At 40.6% G+C, this 20653-nt stretch overlaps 2 protein-coding genes across 3 annotated transcripts; both read right to left on the minus strand.

Moving 5' to 3' along the window:
- Window positions 1-1332: 1332 nt before the first annotated feature.
- Window positions 1333-12160, minus strand: LOC145457251 (uncharacterized). 2 transcript variants are annotated; one of them, XM_080335438.1, is made up of 10 exons: window positions 11977-12160; window positions 8441-8590; window positions 7494-7694; window positions 6931-7100; window positions 6610-6745; window positions 6121-6284; window positions 5597-5651; window positions 3883-5529; window positions 3639-3764; window positions 1333-1634 (listed from the first exon to the last, which is right to left on the minus strand). In XM_080335438.1, exons 1-10 carry the CDS (start codon window positions 11993-11995, stop codon window positions 1414-1416), a joined length of 2889 nt encoding a protein of 962 aa, XP_080191564.1. In that variant the 5' UTR covers window positions 11996-12160; the 3' UTR covers window positions 1333-1413. The 2 variants fall into 2 exon arrangements, with proteins under 2 accessions (XP_080191564.1, XP_080191563.1); XM_080335437.1 differs by lacking the exon at window positions 11977-12160 and having other exon boundaries at window positions 8441-8725.
- A 4574-nt stretch (window positions 12161-16734) lies between these two features.
- Window positions 16735-20653, minus strand: LOC145457316 (membrane protein BRI3-like). The gene is made up of 4 exons (XM_080335513.1): window positions 20513-20653; window positions 20384-20458; window positions 18517-18646; window positions 16735-17264 (listed from the first exon to the last, which is right to left on the minus strand). Exons 1-4 carry the CDS (start codon window positions 20550-20552, stop codon window positions 17132-17134), a joined length of 378 nt encoding a protein of 125 aa, XP_080191639.1. The 5' UTR covers window positions 20553-20653; the 3' UTR covers window positions 16735-17131.

Genomic DNA, 20653 nt, shown 5'->3' on the forward strand with positions numbered 1-20653 from the left:
AGGAGGTGTCAATTTTTGACAGAATAAGTCGCAGTCCACATCATGGGATGTAAATGATGGTATTGATATGGAAATGCGATACTAATCTTTGTTTACTCGAACACCCCGTTTTAGAGAACATCATGGCAAGCGCCCTCCCCCATATTAAGGCCCCAATAGTTCGGTCGAAGAGCAATACGGATAAGTTGTATCGGATGCGGCTCTAACACTTTGCGCGATTATTATACGTTAATTAAAAATATGGCATATCGTAAAAAATGCCATGTAGGCTAGTGTATAGCTTCGTTTTCGGAAAATATAAGGCATTACTACACTTGCTTTAATACTTCAACATGTATGTTCTGCAGACAAAAGAACTGAAACTATAATTAGAACTCAACGTATAATACTCGCAATTGAAAGAAAAATACAAATACTACTTCTAAAAAGCGGAAAATATATATCATGTCTTTTGTCCATAAATTTCAACGGTGGTGTGCTAAAACAGGCCTAACGTTAACAAAAGTTCACTTTTCCATATTAGGACACGTCATGGGCTGCTAGCTATAATAGGTAATTGCTAGATTGCGAACAGTAGTTTCAAACGTTATTGGGGGCCCATACTTACTGTGATGAAATATTTGATATAGGCCACAATGCGGTGGGAACGGAACCACGCAACTCGGTATCTATATTATATTCAGAGATACTTTCGGTAAGACATATTCGCCACTCCATATTTACTGTGCGCGAAGCGCAACGAAAATTCCGGGTATTACATGACTTTTATGAAAATTAAATGTTGGTACTACGTACGTGAAAACAGCCTCGAAATTCCTTTGGCTATCTTTCTTATTGAGGAAATACACTACTTCTACTTGACAAACTAAAAATAGCGAAAAGTAAGTAGGTATAGTTCACAAAATATTACGAAATGAAAGTATCGAAATAAAGATCTACTTGAGTAATTACCAGTATAGTAGAGGAAAACTACTTGAATACTTCGAAAAAGTAGAAGTACTTCGTTACTGACCACCTCTGTAGTTGACCCAAAACTATATAGATTGGTAGTTTCTTCAAGTCTGAGTGTTCTGATTCCTAGTGCATGCCTAGGATATTAGATCTGTAAGCCCTGTCCTTGGTTTATGCCTAATTGTCCTGGATTCACAAAAATAATATCGTAATCTAGGTTCTTTTATGAGTTGCCAATTTCCCCTGCCATTTTAGAGGTCAGAAGAATTTTCGGCTCTCAATAATGGTTTACTTAAAATCTGTGGTCACTCCCTTATAGAAGTCCCAACTATAGAAGATATTTAACGAAGTCACCACCTTCGAGTCAGACAAGTCAATCAATTCAATAAATTAAAAGATTTATTTCCAAAACCAACATGATCAAGGCCTATTATGTAACACTAGTAGGTAAAACTACACGCATTAGTTTCGATTGTTCAAAAACTCATATAAACTGAGGCCATTCAGTCTAGCTTCCGGAACTTCAAAAATGTCCTGTGATGCAAAAATGCTCCTTGGCTTTACACGACCGGTCACGCAGAATCCACATGAATTCGGACATGATGTCAGCATTTCCCGATAATTGCTCTCACATTCGCCCCTAGCGAAGCTTGTGAAACATTTTCTTCTTCTATCAACGCAGCCTGTAGAGAAATTATTTCGGTAAAACGGGAGTTTTTCGTAACTATATGATTCTGAAATCATGGATTGAGTGAGTATACTAGTGTGTAATATAATATATAACCGTTTTGGCGGGCATTTTTGCTACTTGAACATTGGGTTTTCGGTCGCTAAACCGCAAACGCCTAAGATACATTACCGAGGGTTATAGCAATATAGGCTCGAACCCACTGAGCTATATAAACACGAATCTCAGTAGAGTTGTTCTAAAATCACTTTTTTTCCGGATTCCGGGGATTCGCTGATTATATTGTTAGGTTGCTTAAAATAATAGCTGCGCACCAAATTTGGCTCGATTCCAAATTGTAGACGTGAACTTACAATAGTTTGGAAATTTTTCGGATTTTACGGTCAAGCCCATGAAATTGTCTAAAAGAAAGATGCTTACCAATTTTGCTCACTTCCAACCGGTAGAAGCGCAGTTATCACAGTTGAAAATTTGGGAATCCAATAATTATAATGAAAAACTCAAACAACTTCGCTTCTGCGGGTAGGAATTGCGTCAAATTTGTTTTACAATTTCATGGGGTTGACAGTAAATTTTGGATTTTTTTTTTCAATTAATTTCAATAATAAATTCAAAATTTTCAAACTCCTGTGCGTTCTCATCTATCAGAGGCAATCGAGCCAAATTTGGTGTGCAGGGTTCTTAGGCGACCTAACAATGATCAGAGACTCCCATGAATCTGGAAAAAGTTATTTTTTAACAAGCCTATGTCCAGTCTATACGCACCATTATAATTATTCATGAAAGTATGGGTGTATTTGGAGCATTAACACCAACTAGGAACGGTGTAAAAGGCCAATACAGTACAAGTATATGTGTGAATATCTCTTGCTGCTATCACTCTCTCTCTAATAGTTTCCTTAAACGCATGAGCGATCTCGTCTTCTTGTTGTTGTGATTGCGCGACGTGTGTGCATGTATGTATTAGCACCCACGTCTTGTGAGTTATTGGAGTAATAGGTATTAGGCTAGTCGATGCAACTGTTCTTTTGTATTTCAGTTTGATCATTTATTACGGTATTTAACCTATGAATAAATGCAAAGTTGCACATGATCAAACTTTAATACAAAAGAACAGTTGCATCGACTAGCCTAATACCTATTACTCCAATAACTCACAAGACGTGGGTGCTAATACATACATGCACACACGTCGCGCAATCACAACAACAAGAAGACGAGATCGCTCATGCGTTTAAGGAAACTATTAGAGAGAGAGTGATAGCAGCAAGAGATATTCACACAGTATAGTGTTGCTGACTCAAATACACCCTGCGCCAGGGTGTAAATCGTGAAAACACAGGACGGCAGTAACCGGACCACGGTGTAAACGAAAATCGTGTATTACGCTGATTTTCACCCAAGAAGAGGGTGTAAAATTAGTAACCGGCACTTTTAGGAACACAATTGTACACTCACACCCTTGCAATCGGTGGAAATGAGTCAAACTCACCAATTCTTATGGAGATATATTGCAGGGGTGTATACAGCTCTGTTTTGTGCTTAAAATTTTGGACTCTAAAAATGATATTTACAGTGGGTAGTTCTATCATTCTTAATTAAAGAATTTTCCATCGTAAATACCATTTTTTCGAATCCATAGTTTAGTACTCCAAAAATGTTGCTTCTGCTGGTTGGAATTGAACCAAATTCGGTATGAACCGCTTTTTTCCATAAATTAACAATTGCATGAGGTTGAAAGTAAAAGTTGAAAAAAAAATCTTAATAAATTTAAAATTTTCTGACTCTACTATACTAGTTCGGCAGTTCCGCTTGTAGAGATTGGAATTAAGCTAAATTTGGTGTGCAGCGATTTTTAGACAACCCAAGTATTTTATCGAATAGGCAGTAAAATTAAATTTGAAGAAAAAAAAACATGGATTTACAGTGAATACCATAGATTTAACTAATTGCTGTCAATAACACCTGATATTGTAAACTTTTCAACAAGATCTCTTACTTTCTCCACACAATTTGCAAGTTAGAGGACACGTGGTCGCCATGATTTCGACATTTCGGACTTCTGCGTCTTGGCAAAAGCCAAGTCCCCCAGCCATTCGACATCCGGTAGATTTATCATCGCACCCTGTAGAAAGATTACCATTTGTTGATTTGTTTTGCTATAAACCACCTATATGGCTATATATAATGGATGCATATTCAAAAACATGCTCATTATACTCATTCGATAAGATTGTACTGACCGCACATCCGACAGCCTTTATCGCACACTTTTTTAGACTTGTACGGTTTCTTGTGACACAGTCCGGCCCTTCGTCTTTTTACGCAGGTTGAGATTTCGTTTTGACAAATTTCAGGTTGCTCTGTGGTCGAAAGACGAGTCTCCAGGGGTACCATGATAGTTGTTACTAAAAATGAGTCAATGCCAGATTCAGTGGTCGCAGTATAAGCTGGTACGAACGTGTTTGCTTCGGACGGCTTATCATACTTGCTAGTAGCCTCAATCACCCTCGTCGAAACTCCGTTTAGTTCTGTCGCGGGAATTTCATTTGTAGAAGTCGTGACCTCTGTTGTAGTTTCCCTTACGATGCTTGATGTTGTGAATTCACTTTCTTGGTTATATTCAGTAGCATTCAAAGCAGATTCCGCGGTGGATATCTCCGCAGAATTTGCTGTCGAAACGGCCTCCATGGTAGAGCTTCTTTCTGCTAGCCTTACGGTACTGGTTGTAGGAGTATACAAAGCTGTGGTGGGTGTGCTTGATGTTGTTTCTTGCGTGGTAGGGTCTGATGAAGTTGTTGATACAATCCTTGGCGTTGTGGCTCGTGCGGTGGAATCACTTTCTTGCTCTTTGGTCGTTTCTACTACTCTTACGGTAGTGGTCGTAGGAGTTGACGAAGTTGTTGTTGATATGCTGGGCGTTGTTTCTTGCATGGTGGGTTGGAACGAAGTTGATGTTACTATCGATGATGTCGTTGTGTCAGTGGGCTTCAAAGCAGATTGCTCGGTAGATATATCCCTAGAATTCGCTGTGGAAACAACCTCTTTGTCAGGGCTAGTTTCTACAACCCTTGCTGTAGTAGTGGTGGCAGGAGTAGAGGGAGTCGCAGTTGATTTCACGGTAGAGTTTTCCCTATAATTCTCTGTAGAAACAGCCTCTTTAGCAGCGCTAGTTTCTACCATCCCTGCAGTACCAGTGTTTCGAATAGACAAAGATACCTTTGGTGTTGTTTCATACGTGGCAGGCTCCTCAGTTGAAATAAGCATATTATCAACAGGTCCAGTAGAGATTTCTTTTTCTATCCCGACATGCGCGGTCACATTTGTCGAGGGTATTTGTTTGTCCGTTATCGTCGGGTTTGTGGCAAGTTCTGATGTCTGCAATTTAGCAGTTGAAAGCGAGATCGAATCTGTAGTGTGTGTTGTTTCTTTCTGGTCAATAACGCGGTTTTGTGTTACTTTTGCTGATGTAGACAACGCTGCTTCCGACGTAGTTTGTATTGTGGGCGGGTTGGTGGATTCAACCTTTACGCTTGAAGTTGTGTACTGGTTTGTGGCTACATTTTCAGTGGTGCGTGAAGAAATAGTAGTCGAATATTGTGAAGGCTGCGTGTAAGCTGCTGTTTTAGTTTCGACCTTCTCACCTTTCCCGGTCTGGGTTAATATATTTGTATGCGTACTAGTGACAGAGTTATTCTCCGATGTGAGACTGGTAGACGTAGAAGCAACATTTGTTGATGTAGTCTCTAGTTTAGTTTTTGATGCTGTCGCAGTTGAATCAGGGGTTATCGAGCTTGTCTGAAGGACATGCGTAGCAGTAGACGATGAAGGTGTGCTGGTCGCTTCTATCTTGGAAGTAGTCGTATTTCTTTCGGTAGGGGGCGCTATGCCTGCATCATAAAATTGAACGAATATGACAGATATCGTCTCGTTAGCAACATGAATTTGTATACTTACCGCACCTGTAGGCTTTTACTAGCTTACTCACGTCACCTCCTGTCAATCTGCTACCCTGAACGCAAAAGATATGAACAGTGTTGATGGAATGGTAGGGGTAGCATGGTTAATAGATCGCAAATGCCGCCCTTGGAGAAGACTCTGTTTATCACTTTAAACCAAACTCAAATTTGCTCGCGCGCAAATTTCCTCCTCGTTTTGATGACACCGCCGGCCGCATCATCAATAATGGGGGTATTCAACATCTTTCCAAATAGGCAAGCAGGCCTAATTTGACGGGACCTTGCAGAATGACATTCTACATCCATCGTGAAAATGTGAATAGCCTATATCGGGGTTATCGGTGAAGGCGCTATAGTTATTAGTTCTATCGGTATCGGATATCGCCTGGGCTCTAATTATGGTTATATGGCCGTCCCAAAAAGTATCCTTATATATTTAAAACATTTGCGATAATTTTAACACGCCTGCCAGTAAGTTGACGCCTGCTTCAGTAGCCTTCATGCATTCTACATTCAAAATACCCCTGCTGTTTGGAGTCGTCTTCCGTCCAATGCCATCATAGTCTTCGAAATCTGATCCTTAGAAAACGCCGTGTCCCTGTAATGCATGATGGACCTTGCGTCATATTCGTCCCCGTTCGAATCCAACGAGGATGATGTCATTCGGTAGAAGTTTGCCTCCAGACCTTGAGTAAATCAATAACAACGTTGTAGATATAGCTGACAATGTTACGAACTATTACCAATATATATACCGCGGTTTTCGAATAATATATTCATATTAAAATACTATGAAACGATTGTTGATATGCAATGCTCTTTTCAATTCTCTATAATTGCTAGCTAATACCTCTGACGAATGCCAGCCGAAAATATTTGGGTTTATTTCAATACGGATATACTATTCAATTGTATACTAAAGTATGTAGCCTACCTCGTAGAGTATCTTAAAATATATATAACGGAAACTATTTTATCAGAATCACTATCACATAAAATAATATAAATCACCAGGCTGTATGTTCTCCCATATGACCTTGACATGATCGTCCCTGTCTGGCCGTTGATGTTCATGAAAAAATCCAAGGGCGTGCATCATTTCTTGCATGACAATCCCAATGTCGTTACATCCCGCGGACAAGTTAATCTGAGTTTGTGGTATAGAAATAGCTAGAATTTACATGTATTTGTTGGGTGGAATCTCGCCGAAGACAGGTTGCCTTACGCCGCTATACTGCGTCTATTTGTCAAGTATCGACTTTTCAAATCAAACAGAATTGAAATCGACAGTGCCTTCAAGATATTTCATGTGCCATTATTCAATATACATACCACATTTGGCTTCCCAGACATTCTTCTCCCCACGTAAGACCAACAACCTCCTTTTCCGTCGTCGGAGAAATCCAGAAAGTATTTTTGGCTCGTTCTGCGAATAAATTTCAAGCACACTCTCCTCTCGAACTGGAAAATCGCTTTTCTTATTGTTGACCACGTCGCCGTGTCTGAAAAGAACGACAAATGTCGATACCAGTGGTTTGCAAAGTCTCAGGTTTGGATATAGCTGTGTTGCTGTAATTCTAATTTAATTATAATGTAGAAATAAAGGTTTGTAGCTGTAATTCTAATTCTAATCTAATTTGGAAAAAGCTGAAAATTTTCTAGTTGTCCAAGTCTGCCCAGGGTTTCGCCGGAGATCAAGACACATAGCATAATGCACACTGATCTGAACAACATATTTGCTTCTACAGGTTAAAATCGAGCGAAAATTTGATGCGCAGCGTTCTGTTTAGCCAACTTAACATTTTATCGGACAGCAAGTAAAATTTCATGAAAAGAGTTATTTTTGAACAACACACTACTCTACAAAGATATTTCTAAAACGAAAAACTACATACCGAGCGAATCATTGACCCTAAACGGGATGACCCATCGATGATTTTCGAGGATGTTGTCCCATTTCCAAACCCCAATTTCGGCCTCTTTCGAACTGTCTGTCATCGTTTTAGTACCCTGCTTGTCATTCAAGTTTGTTATGCCCATGAGAACTTCCAGAGCCAGGCGTGTGTTACTTTCAAGTCTCATGTCGCCAAGTCGATCTGCAGATGTACAAATGAACGGACTTAAAAACTGCTCACTATGATTAATATGCACAAATTGCACATACAGTCGACTCGTCTTAATTCGGAATCCGGATAACCGGCCGTATTCGACCAAAATGCCCAGGAATGACTCAGAAGTAAAAATTGTGTCTATATAATCTCCGTTTAATTTGGACACAGAATCGCAATTCCTATCGTTCCTGTCATTAGGTTATAGTTAGCACAATAAACAGCACTTCGTTCGTCTTATCACAAAAATGAGTGATTATAGTGAAACAATGACGATCGATGTAGTAACCATCGACAATGCCTTTATACAAGGCCGTGACTGCTTCACATTCGCTTTTTATTACGTACAATTGGGCGCATCTTCTAGACCAGATTGGTACAGAAAAGTTTAGCAGAACAAGTTAAATTGCGTGCAAAAGTAAACGAAAAATATTAAAGACGCGTCCTTGACAGATCGGCAGTTGAATGCGTCTATATTTGAACCCTACAGTAAACACAGTATTTGTTAAATGGTTTGGTATCGGAAACACTCTACAATACAAGTAACCTTGTGCGTTTTATGCGATCTGTGCCAATTTGCATTTAATTTATTACGCAATAGTACCGTATGTATAATGCGCTGTGTGACTTTTGCCCGCATCCATGAACCGAACAATTGATAACCAACTCTATTCGGCCAAAATGGTCGGACATAAAGTGTCCGAATCAAGCGGACTCGACCGTAATTGAATTACCTGCATTTTGGACGCATTCACATACTGGACATCCGTCCTCTCCGATTGCGAATTGGATGCATCGCGTCACCCCGCACAGCTCTTTCGTATTTGCACATGCTTTACTGAATCTTGTAGCTTGCACGGTGCCGAGTATGACGAGCGCACTTACTATGAGAATAACCTTGGGTTCATTGTTCTTGTTCAATGTAGGCCAATAATATCGAAACTTTTTGCCCTTTTCCAGTAGTGCCATGAGACACAACTGTCACAGTCATGCTACCTATAATAGCCACTGTTAATGGAAGCCGCCGTACCATCATAAGACCTATCTATAGCGGTATTTCAATACTACAATAATAATTTACAATGCCAATAATTTATATTAACATAATCAGTCGGGGGTTATATATGATATTATCAGTTCGGCTGCCAACTGTTCTCCTATAATTAGGGTCGTTCTCCATCAGACAAATGATAGAGTCAAGTGTACCTGTTTGTTACGGGTGTGACTCACGAAAACATGCAGAACCTGACTCAGCATTATACCACGGTATAAATCAGAACTACATTTTAATCCAAATGATACCTGACAAATCGCAATAAGCACAAATAGAGTAGGAAGGAATGTAGGCACTTAGGATTTACATAAATACCTTACGGTTTACTTCCGGTACACCATGAATCAATCGGAACAGCCTCTCCCTCAAATTTACCAATAATAATAATCAAATCATCGTCAGATCGGTGTCCGGTCAATACCGAGAAAACCTTTACCGAAAATGCCATTATCGAGAATGGACACCACCGAGAAATAACGTTACCGAGAATGCAATGTATGCAATGCAGGCATGTTAGGCTTATGTACAGGTCGTGTGTATAATATGCACTGTAGAATGTGCATTACGGCTTTTCCACATTCGGTGTCGATTCTCAGGTATAAATTTCTCGACAACGCCATTTCACTAAGTTCAATTCTTGGCATTGGCCATTCTCGGTGGTGTACATTCTCGGTAATGACAAGGGCAAGTTTTTGCAACTTTTTTTTACAGCTTCCGGCAGCTTCCTAAATACTCAAAAGTTATGTAGAATGTTGTTTTAAACTGTTTGAAGGAATCTTATAGTGCAACTTTTTGCAACTTTTCTTCATTTTTTTCATCATCATCATCATCATCATTGGTTTATTAGCAATTTTATCAGTTCAATACACCACAAAAAATGCGATACAATGAATAGACAGGAAGATGTCGAAGCGACTTGGATTTGTCAATGGAATCGGACACCCACCTTGGCCTAGGCGTAGTAAAGAGGAGGCATGCACACTGAATGAAAGTAAAGAATACAGTATAGAAAAAGAAAGCGACAAGAAATAGGGCGGCATGTCATGGGAAGCGAGATCGATAGGTCAGTCGTGGTCCGGTAATCTTGAGGATGGACTGTATTTATTTAGTAGTAATTGCTTGTATTTCGACTTGAATGTGGACATGCTCGTCGACTGTCGGATGGCCGGCGGATACTGTTCCACACATCAGGTGCGGCATATTTGATGGAGCGATGATCTTTTCGGTCGATCATATGATATTTGGACGACGTGGACGCGCGTGTGTTGTACTTGTGCGCTTTTGATTCAGGGGTAAAGAAGTCATTGAAATATTCGGGGCAACGACCGCAGTGAAACTGATACATAAACTTGGCGATTTCTAGTTTCCGCATATCTTCTATGTTTAGGACGCCGAATCTCTTCAGCAGCGACTTATTGGATGGGCAGCCAGGCCCCTTTGGGGCCCTAGCTATGATTCGGAGCACTTTATGCTGTAGTTTCTGCAGTGGCTTGAGTGCAGTTTTACTGGCAGCCCCCCAACAGAGGATGCCATAATGTAACTTCGATTGGATTAAGGATTTAAAAAGTATCAGGAGAACCCATGCTGGCATGAAGCGCCCAAGGCTGTAGAACAGGCCAGAACATGAAAGTTTTTGCAACTTTTTTATTCGAGTTTTCATGCAACTAACTTTCTACTGGAAATATTTGGCACTATATTTAAACAGATCGCTTAATAATGTCATTGTCGTTTGAATTTGACGTACATTCAGGCTATACCGACGAATATTATATTTTACTGGGTCCATTTTTCAGGCTATTGATTTTGTTGAAGTCGCTAACACCGAGTTTTGCTACAGTGCCTTGGATATGGATCGATTCGAGCATGTCCATATAAATCAGGGTTACCATATTTTTGTGACTCAAATTACGGACACTCTTTAGCGCCCACTAGCGGATTTTACAGTGAGTTATGAATACATGGTCGGTCAATATGACGTCACACTAGCATCATCTTGGGCAACTCATAGGGTAATCGATGGAACTCCGTGGTGGTTATTATATGCATCTGGTTTTTAAATTTTGTAAATGAATTCTGTCGAAAAGATTGGCTTTTCCATATATCACTATAAAATGCGCCAGCAGGCTGCACATCCGGTGGTTTCCAACCTTTTATGGTCGCGACCTCATTTCCAATTTGAAGATGTTCCGTGGTCCAGCTCAAAAATTGATAGGTTGCTTTCTAAAAAAGGTCAGCTTGCCCAAATTTACTCACGGCCTATTTTGAAAGCTGATACCGTCCAACATCTTCGCTATCCCCAGAATAAAGGCAAACAACCATGAGGTTTAGAGCAACTGTCTTTGACTAAAGTATTCAAACGGCCCCAACCAAATCAAGGAACATGCCGTTATCTTATTATTGCGATGGCAATTAGACTTGGTTCAGTAAATGATGGTTATTTTAATTTACTTTTGATTGCATCTTTGCGAGGGCGGTAGGACGTGGTTCCCATATTAATATCAATAAACGTTGTGCTAAATCGCGCGGAGCGCGAAGAAAAATTTCAAAAGCATGAATCTGATTAAAAATATTCTCGTTTATGTTGATTTACGAAAAAAGTTTGAACCTACTTAAAGCCTTCAAAATTCCGGACATTTAGGCATATTTTAGAATTTCCTCCCGGACGCCTTTTTTCAGTGAAATTCCGGACGTATGGCAACCCTAATATAAATGCAACTTTTAGTGCAACTTTTGTGAAAAATATATGGAAGTTTTGTCGAATTTGACTGCAACACAAATTTGCCCTAGTAATGACCATTCTCAGTAATGTCCATTCTCGGTAATGTCCATTCTCGGTAATGGCATTCTCGGTAATGTCCATTCTCGGTATTGGTTTTCTCGGTATTGGTATTGATCCGTCAGAACTAAGCTAGCGATTGAATACATACTAAGTAAAATGCCGACCTACACCCAGCGCTCAGGTGGGCGTGTGATTTCAAAGACTACTCCAAGTCGGTTTCGACACTTTTTATCTTGTCATTGCATCGCAGTCTTGTAGTGCATTGATCCGTTTGAACTGATTGACTGAAACCTTAATTGGATTGAAACACACAAATAAGGAAATGCAGGATAGAACCCTGTCACCCTCATGCTACAAAACTAACCTTGAAGCTCTTAGGAGAGCAAATATGGCAAGTATAAGAAGCTAGTACAATAACTATATGGTCTATTGCTTACCGATAATATTGAACATCATCTCAAGGTGTATTATATAGCTCGCGATTGCTTTGTGCCGGGTATTCTTGGAGCTAAGCTACGACTTTCCAGACTGCAATCCTGGGAAATCAATCTTTCTTGACGATTCTACTGCTAATCCTCCGTATACGACAGTAACATATACGGCGTCCTTTTTAAGGCATCTTTTCAATTTCTAATACTCGCAGTGCGTGAGCCGCAGTTCGGTGCTCCCCACCTTTCTAACGAGTGTTATTCTTCTTTTCTTGATTTATGCGATACCGTTTAAATTAGAACTATAAGCTAATGAAGGCGATGAAAGCATTTTCTTCGACCTAAAGGCTTACAGAAATCACATTTGTGCCAACTGCAATAAATGGGATTTAGAAGCACTGAGTCATACTTGGACGGACATGTTCGTTAGAGAATGAAGTGCATGCAACATGCGTAACAACATCGCCCGAATGCTGACCCCTTCAAAGTGCCACGGAACTGTATTACGATTCTTAATCATTGAGTACTATATTCATATTGAATTAAACCCGAATATTTTCGGCTGATACTCGTCAGCAACTAGTAGAGAATAGAGAAGAACATTGTATATTGGTGATACGTTTGTTGGTAGGCCTATACAACAGTGGTCACCAACGCGGTCGTAGTAGAAAATATTTAAATGAGACATTTGGAAGTCGAAGCGGAGAAGGGTTTCATATGAACAGGAGTTGGACGGACATTGGTCAGTTGACCCTAAGGAACATGCGAACGTAGTTTTCGATCGGGGCGTTGCTCGTGTTGGCCCACGCGGAGGCTTCTTCTATTACAAAACCTGTGTCGGCCAGGTCAGAGGTGAGATCGATATCCCAGTCAATTGTGCTTGAACCTACGACCAAATACGAAGTAGAAGTAGCCATCCACAAACTGAAATCGCACAAGGCCGACGGCTATGACCAAATCCCATCATGGTTTCTAAAAATGATAAGCCTGCATATCGGTCAATATATGGCCCATTTTTTCAACTTCATGATAGAAAATGGAGTCTACCCAAGCTATCTAAAAAAAGCCAGAGTAGTCCCTGTACACAAAGCTGGGGATAGAACTAATGTCACCAACTACCGTCCGATATCCGTTCTCCCATGCATCGGGATTGTATTCGAAAAGTTGCTCCTCTCCCGCCTGTCCTCATTCCTCGCCAAAATGTCTGTCATTTCCCCTCAACAATTTGGCTTCCGAAACAAACACCAAACCGCTCATGCCCTCCTAACAGTGGCCGAACAGTACTATGATATCTCAGAGAAGCGAAATGTGGGATGTAGCATTTTTCTCGACCTAAAAAAAGCGTTTGACTGCGTAGATCATAAAATTCTCATCTCGAAATTGGCGCGTTACGGACTTCGGGGCCCACAACTTGAGCTCATGAAAAGTTACCTCACTGGACGCCAACAAATTGTTGCGATCTCAGACACCTTGTCCTCTCCTCACCCGGTGACCTGTGGTGTGCCCCAGGGCTCAGTACTTGGACCGGTCCTCTTCACCTTATATGTCAACGACATTTTTGAAACCTCCTCATTGAACACCACACTGTTCGCTGATGATACTCACCTCCTCTCTTCCGCATCTTCGACGGCAGAGCTAGATGCCCTGACTGGTGACCAAATGCCCAAAGTCCATGAGTGGACGGCCCAGAACAACCTTTGCATAAACGCCTCGAAATCGCAATTGCTGACAGTAAATTCAAAAAATAACCTAACCGTTAATATCGCTGGTCAGCCCGTTTCCAACACAGATAATGCCAAATATCTCGGAGTTTTACTGGACTCGAACATGTCCTGGAAGAGTCATATTCAGTCCCTAGAAACTAAATTATCACCGAAGTGCGGCCTGTTCTACAGCCTTAGGCGCTTCATGCCAGCATGGGTTCTTCTGATACTCTTTAAATCCTTAATCCAATCGAAGTTACATTATGGCATCCTCTGTTGGGGGGCTGCCAGTAAAACTGCACTCAAGCCACTGCAGAAACTACAGCATAAAGTACTCCGAATCATAGCTAGGGCCCCGAAGGGGCCTGGCTGCCCATCCAATAAGTCGCTGCTGAAGAGATTCGGCGTCCTAAACATAGAAGATATGCGGAAACTAGAAATCGCCAAGTTTATGTATCAGTTTCACTGCGGTCGTTGCCCCGAATATTTCAATGACTTCTTTACCTCTGAATCAAAAGCGCACAAGTACAACACACGCGCGTCCACGTCGTCCAAATATCATATGATCGACCGAAAAGATCATCGCTCCATCAAATATGCCGGACCTGATGTGTGGAACAGTATCCCGCCGGCCATCCGACAGTCGACGAGCATGTCCACATTCAAGTCGAAATACAAGCAATTACTACTAAATAAATACAGTCCATCCTCAAGATTACCGGACCACGACTGACCTATCGATCTCGCTTCCCATGACATGCCGCCCTATTTCTTGTCGCATTCTTTTTCTATACTATCTTCTTTACTTTCATTCAGTGTGCATGCCTCCTCTTTACATCGCCTAGGCCAAGGTGGGTGTCAGATTCCATAGACTACTCCTTGTCGCTTCGACATCTTCCTGTCTTTTCATTGTATCGCATTTTTGTGGTGTATTGAACTGATAAAATTGCTAATAAACCAATGATGATGATGATAAACGGTAATCTAGTTAACATTCCCGAGTTTCGATGCGGAGATTGGCGCTTCGGTGCGCAGTGCGGCAACGCGACTGAGCCCGGAGACGGCGGTTTGAGTTATCTGTTCTCGGTAAGGGGCGGAAACTCTGCCCAGTGCTCTGAATGTCCAAGTCAGGGGGTTCGTAAACTAGGGTCCACGAACCCCTTGGGGCCTGGGGTTAGCGAACTAGTTTTGGGGGGTCCGTAAAATAGCAATATATGCCATCAAGAATAAACTATACAATAACAGATTATCCTTTCAGAATGACGTCGAGAGTTGTACTGTGACTACCGTGTCCATATTAGGCTAATCATCAGTTCTATCTAGTCTAGACATGGAATAGCCTGAATAGTGTTGAGCTTGACGTGATGACTTTCCGGTAATCTGCTTCTGAAATTTAGGGGGTAAGTGCAATCGCGCACAAAACTAGAAGGGGCCCGCGATCAAAAAAGTTTAAGAACCCCTGGTCTAAGTGAAGAAATCCAACTGAGCACGGATACATGGCGGGAGCAACTTAGTAGCCCGTCGCATTAATCAGTACCTAAGAAATTTCGTGATCTACTTACTTACTTTTCGCTATTTTCAATTTGTCAAGTAGACGTAGTTTAATCCTCCAATCAGAAAGATAGCCTGAGGCTGTCTTCACGGAGTATCAACATTTAATTCTCATATCTGTACTATGCTGAGTTATCAAATAATTTTAGTTTTTTTCCATTTTGACAACTTCATGTGACATGTTTTGCAACAAACATGGTTACAATATGTCGTGCTCGTCAAATCATTTGGCGAGCCATGAAAAATCATCTCGAGTGCCGGGGGTTGCCGACCCTGGTCTAGATAGCAGCCGACATTGATGCTACCGTAATCAAGTATAATGAAATATTCTTCGGCAGAGTCTAGATATAGGCCTACTTGCCGACACTGACAAAATAGAGAGATATGGTACCTTAATTCGCCCGCACCATCGAGATGCGATACGACCATTATAGTAAGGTCATCTTGTCTGCACCCTCACTTTTTTCTCCTCAATGCTATCCGTGGATGGTGAGCGCCTAGCAGGATAGCTGCGGATACCAGTTTTTGAGTCTTTGGTCTGACCCGGCCGGGGATCGAACCCACGACCTACCGATCAAGAAGCCGGACGCATCACCATAATACACCATCTCGCTCTCGCTCGGTTACATACGACCACGACCAGTCTACTGGTACTGGCTAATTTCGCATTATCGCACGTGGTTAGTCCAATAAGTTATGAGGTTTATTGCAGATGGTATAAGAAAATAATCAGAATTTAATCCATGAATAGGAAGTCGATTATAGCTATACCCCAACTCATCAGTCCACACGGCACTCTTCTTTTGTTGGGCAAGAATGCTGCATTGTTGGTGTTTTTTTCGGATACAAGCTTCAAACAGCTTCTCGCCATCTTCAATTTATAACTCATTCCGCGAGCAATATTCATGATTCAACCGTGATGGAAATATTACACAATCCATTACAATATCAGCAGGTCACATGATGCTAGATCACGGGGTCGTCCACCGCACACAATGAAATCACGAGGTCGCTACAACGGATGCAATCGGTAGAACGCATCGACATGGGATGCTACAAAAAGGTACATACAGAAATTACTCGCATCTCGGCCTGCGTGGAATACTCATCTTTTTATGCATATCGAAAAACCATTACTGTCAGAGTTATAGAAACTATTTCATGCCACGGCGTGCAATGTCGTCTATAAAGGAAATGTAAACACGCGATCGCAGCACGTAAGTCAACAATACATTACAAGGAGTATGCACAATTGCACATTTGACACAAATTTTAAAAAATGACTAATGTACATCCGCTTTTTACAACTCCAGGCTTGGACAACTATAAAATTTCCAGAATTTCAAATTAAATTAGAATTATAGCTACATTACAACTAGAATTACTGAATCAGTTCACATCATTCGCATGAGCATGTGAATAGAAAATATCTGCACAGCAAGCGTTGCCTGTTTGGCAATACCGGTACACAGATCTCCTAAGTTATGCCAATCAAAATTAGAGCTAATCAACATTTCACAAATTAGATCACCAGCATTAAGCTATAAACATCATAATTAGACAACTAGAATTTAGTTGTCCAAGTCTGCACAATTATCAAAGACTTAATGCGTGTCGCGCTGCGAAAAAGAAAAATATGAGCTCAGTGCTACTCTGTCTGCACCAACAAAATAAACGAGAACATGGCGTGGAAAATAACACACAATTATAATACGCGCATTCAACAATATTCGAGCACAAAAATTCAAAGGTAGACGACAAAAATTTAGCAGCTCTCACAAGAGCCCTGGATAGCAATGAAAATAATGTTTCGTATTGACAGTTTTATATGTTCAGCGAGAAGCAATATCCTCAGATCCTCCAGAAGATATGATTTACTGGCACTGATCACAGTTGACACTGATAAATTCTCATCCGAATATGGCTCCGCAATTAGGACATCTCCTCTGTCGCATAGCTAAGCAGCACAGAATTCCGATCGGGAAAAATAAAATGGCGCAACACACCCCGCAGCACGTGAAATCGTCTTCGAGAACCCCGACCCTGAAATCAGTTCTCAATTCAGTCGAAAACAAATTAACACAGGATGAATAACGCTATCGGTTCAAACTACGAAGTGAGTCGAACTGGCGACCAACCAGACAATTCGGACATTAAGCGTATCAGACAATGAACCAGGGTTGTAATGACTCGACTCAAGTCACGATTATTCGATGACTCGACTTCACTCCAGTCATTTTTTCAAATCCGTAAAATGACTCGACTCGAGTCATTTTACAGTCAATTTACATTGTGCCCGACTCGAACCGAGTCATATGACTAGAGGCTAGGACGGCCGAGACCAACATTTCATTGTGACTTCGAAGAATAGTAAAGTCACCACATGATTGAGAGAGATGCCGTCTATCAGTCCTGATACTTGGAAAATGGGGCCGGAAACTGTTAATACTGAAGATAATCACGATATTTTGAACGCGAGCCATTCTATATCACTCGAGCAGAGTTGAAAAAAAGTGGGCTAAACTGAACAGTGAACACTATGACTTGGACTCGAGTCACAACACTTTGACTCAACCCACTACTCACTGACTTTGACTTGACTCAGGGGTGAATTGAAGATGACTCGACTTGACTCGAGTCGAAACTAAAAAAGAGACATTGAATTGTGACTTGGGTACAACGCTGCAATGAACACTAGGACAGAGGTGGTCAATAGGGTTGTTCAGATTTGAAAAATTGTCAGGAAACTTCGATGCTTGTGACCAAAATGATGGTTTAGTACATAAAAACACTTTTATGAGCAATTTTGGTCATCTTCATCGTGATCTTGTATCCCCGAAAACCTGCCAAAGATCCACGGGGCAATTCTCCTTACTAGTGGATATGTAATGTTGACCGCGACACCGGTTTATAGCTTTTGTGACGTTATCAGTTGACAACGGCCGGTAAGAGATAATATATTGCAATAAAATAGCCATGTTTTCAAACTGTACTTGAATGCAGTCCAATTAAGGCCAAGTGTATATCGATTTCACTCTGCACAACCTGTCTATCATGCTCATGGGAGTCATGTATTGGTTGCACCATTGACATCGGCTTGATTTGGATCGTACATTGAAGAAGCGCCGTTGGGTTGCAATTCGTGAACAAATACTGATATTTCCAGCTAGTTTTCAGCCATAAGGTATTATTCAAAGGTATGTAATGTCAGTAATACTTTTCTCAACTTCAAATCATCTGTAAAATACCGAGTTATCTTATTTTATGGTGGACTGCAATTTATCAGATCAATCACCTGCAAGCTGGACAGCCGCCAACTACAACGACAGAAGGAGCAGGTTGGTGAATGATTGTTGTTTGGCCGGCAACGGTCGTGTATCCCCCGTGACCTGAAGGCACACCGAGCAGCGGCTGTTTGGCTGATGCTGCAAAATATTAAAAGTGTGGTTTAGTGAAAATTTGGGGTCTACTGTGCTGAATCCACGTCGTGACTATCACTAATCAGTGTTCCCAGTGAACATGTCAAAATTTGTGGTGTTTCTAACTGGTTTAGGGTTAAGGTATCTTGTAGCATTCATAACACTTAGTCACTTACCCACAATCCTAATCCTATAATAACCCAACATAACTCAAACCCTACCGCCAAATCCAACGTTAATTATTACGATACCCCAACCCTACTGCTACAGTCCCCCCCAACCTAGACTAGGACAACTACATAATCCTGGTTGTCGAGAGCTTAATGCTGGTAATCTAATTCTAATTTAATTTGTGAAATGTCTCTATGCTCTAATTTTAATTCTAGTCTAATTTCTGCTTTCCCTGAAAATGCTACAAAACTGTATGGTGCGAAATGAGCCAATCTTGCTGTACAGACATTTGCTATCCTCATGCTAATGAGAATGGACTCTGATATGAACAGATACAATGTACAAGTTTTCGCAAATTCAGTAATTCTATTGCTGATCTAATTTGGCAAAACTGTGTAGTTTCAATTGTAATTCTGATCTAATTTCGAAATGAAACTGTAGCTATAATTCTAATTTGAGTCTAGCTCGGAAAAACTTTGTAGCCATAACTCTAATTCGAGTTGGAAAAGACTGTGTATCAGGGCTCTTCAAAAATGACTTTTTTTCTCAAATCGTACTGGCTACTTGATAAAATTGTTAGGTTACCTAATTTAAGCCTACACACCAAATTTGGTTCAATTCCAGCCAGTAACAGTTTTGCTACAGGAGAAGAAAGTTTCTATTTATTATATAAAAATAAACAATAAAAAATTTGAAAATTTTCTATTCATCCCATGAAAGTGTCAGGCTGTCTATAGAAAAGACGCTCACCAAATTTGGTTCAATTCCAACCAGTGGAAGCGGAGTTATTGCCGTCGAAAAATTTTGATTTGAATAAAATAGTATTTACGGTGACCGATTCTTTGTTTATTTATTATAGTTGTGCTCACCGTAAATACTATTTTATTCAAATCAAAATTTTTCGACGGCAATAACTCCGCTTCCACTGGTTGAAATTGAACCAAATTTGGTGAGGATCGTTTCTATAGACAGCCTAACACTTTCATAATGTGAACAGAAAATTTTCAAATTTTTCTTTGCTTATTTTTATATAATAAATAAAAACTTTCTTCTCCAGTAGCAAAGCGGTTACTGGCTGGAATTGAAGAAAATTTTGTGTGTAGGCTTAAATTAGGTAACCTAACAATTTTATCAAGTAGCCAGTACGATTTGAGAAAAAAAGTCATTTTTGAAGAGCCCTACTGTGTATGCCTAATTGCCTACCTGTAATTCTAATTCAAGTCAAATTTGGAAAAATCTGTAGCTATAATTCTAATTTGAGTCCAATTTGAGAAATAAAGTTCAACTTAAATTTTACTGCTAGTCTCATTAGGAAAAGATGAAAATTTTCTGATTGTCCGAGTCTGCCCCAACTCCAACCGCACCCTAGTATTGTGATACCACAGCCATAACCCTAACCAATTATGTTCATAGGGGTGGTCATATTGTTACGGTCAAGAAAGTACACCAGACCCAAAATTTGAACACAGTTGTGGTACCAGATGCGTACACACTTTGTCACACACACACACCAGCAGTTTGATGCAACATATCAATAGATATCAGTCAAATTCACATTCAAAAGTAGCTTACTTCCGTAAGAAGATGGCCCATAACCCTGCGGGGGTGCGTTGGGTGGCTGTCCCCAATTCGTTTGGTATCCTTGACCTGAATTCAGAGACATACACCACGTTTCTTCCATTGAACAGAACAATTACATACCTTGATAACCATCATACGGTGGAGGTTGTGGAGCAGACATCTGTATGAATTCTGGCGATAACTCCGATCAGTGAGTAAACTATAATGATAAGTTAACCAAATAGGATACACCGGTTAAGTGGTTAAGCAGCAACTGACTGC

This window comes from Botryllus schlosseri, chromosome 15 (genome assembly GCF_051294905.1).
Source record: "Botryllus schlosseri isolate E-star chromosome 15, Bs_hap1, whole genome shotgun sequence".
In the NCBI taxonomy this organism is placed as follows: Eukaryota; Metazoa; Chordata; class Ascidiacea; order Stolidobranchia; family Styelidae; genus Botryllus; species Botryllus schlosseri.

Coding starts and splice junctions, on each gene's coding strand:
- LOC145457251 (XM_080335437.1), bottom strand. CDS start 8,675: ATGGCACTACTGGAAAAGGGCAAAAAGTTTCGATATTATTGGCCTACA. Junction 6,285..6,609: donor ATGGGAGAACATACAGCCTG/GTGATTTATATT, acceptor GATTTACTCAAG/GTCTGGAGGCAAACTTCTAC. Junction 5,530..5,596: donor AGTAAAAGCCTACAGGTGCG/GTAAGTATACAA, acceptor TTTATGATGCAG/GCATAGCGCCCCCTACCGAA.
- LOC145457316 (XM_080335513.1), bottom strand. CDS start 20,552: ATGTCTGCTCCACAACCTCCACCGTATGATGGTTATCAAG. Junction 20,459..20,512: donor ACCGTATGATGGTTATCAAG/GTATGTAATTGT, acceptor CTCTGAATTCAG/GTCAAGGATACCAAACGAAT. Junction 17,265..18,516: donor GGCGGCTGTCCAGCTTGCAG/GTGATTGATCTG, acceptor AACTGATTTCAG/GGTCGGGGTTCTCGAAGACG.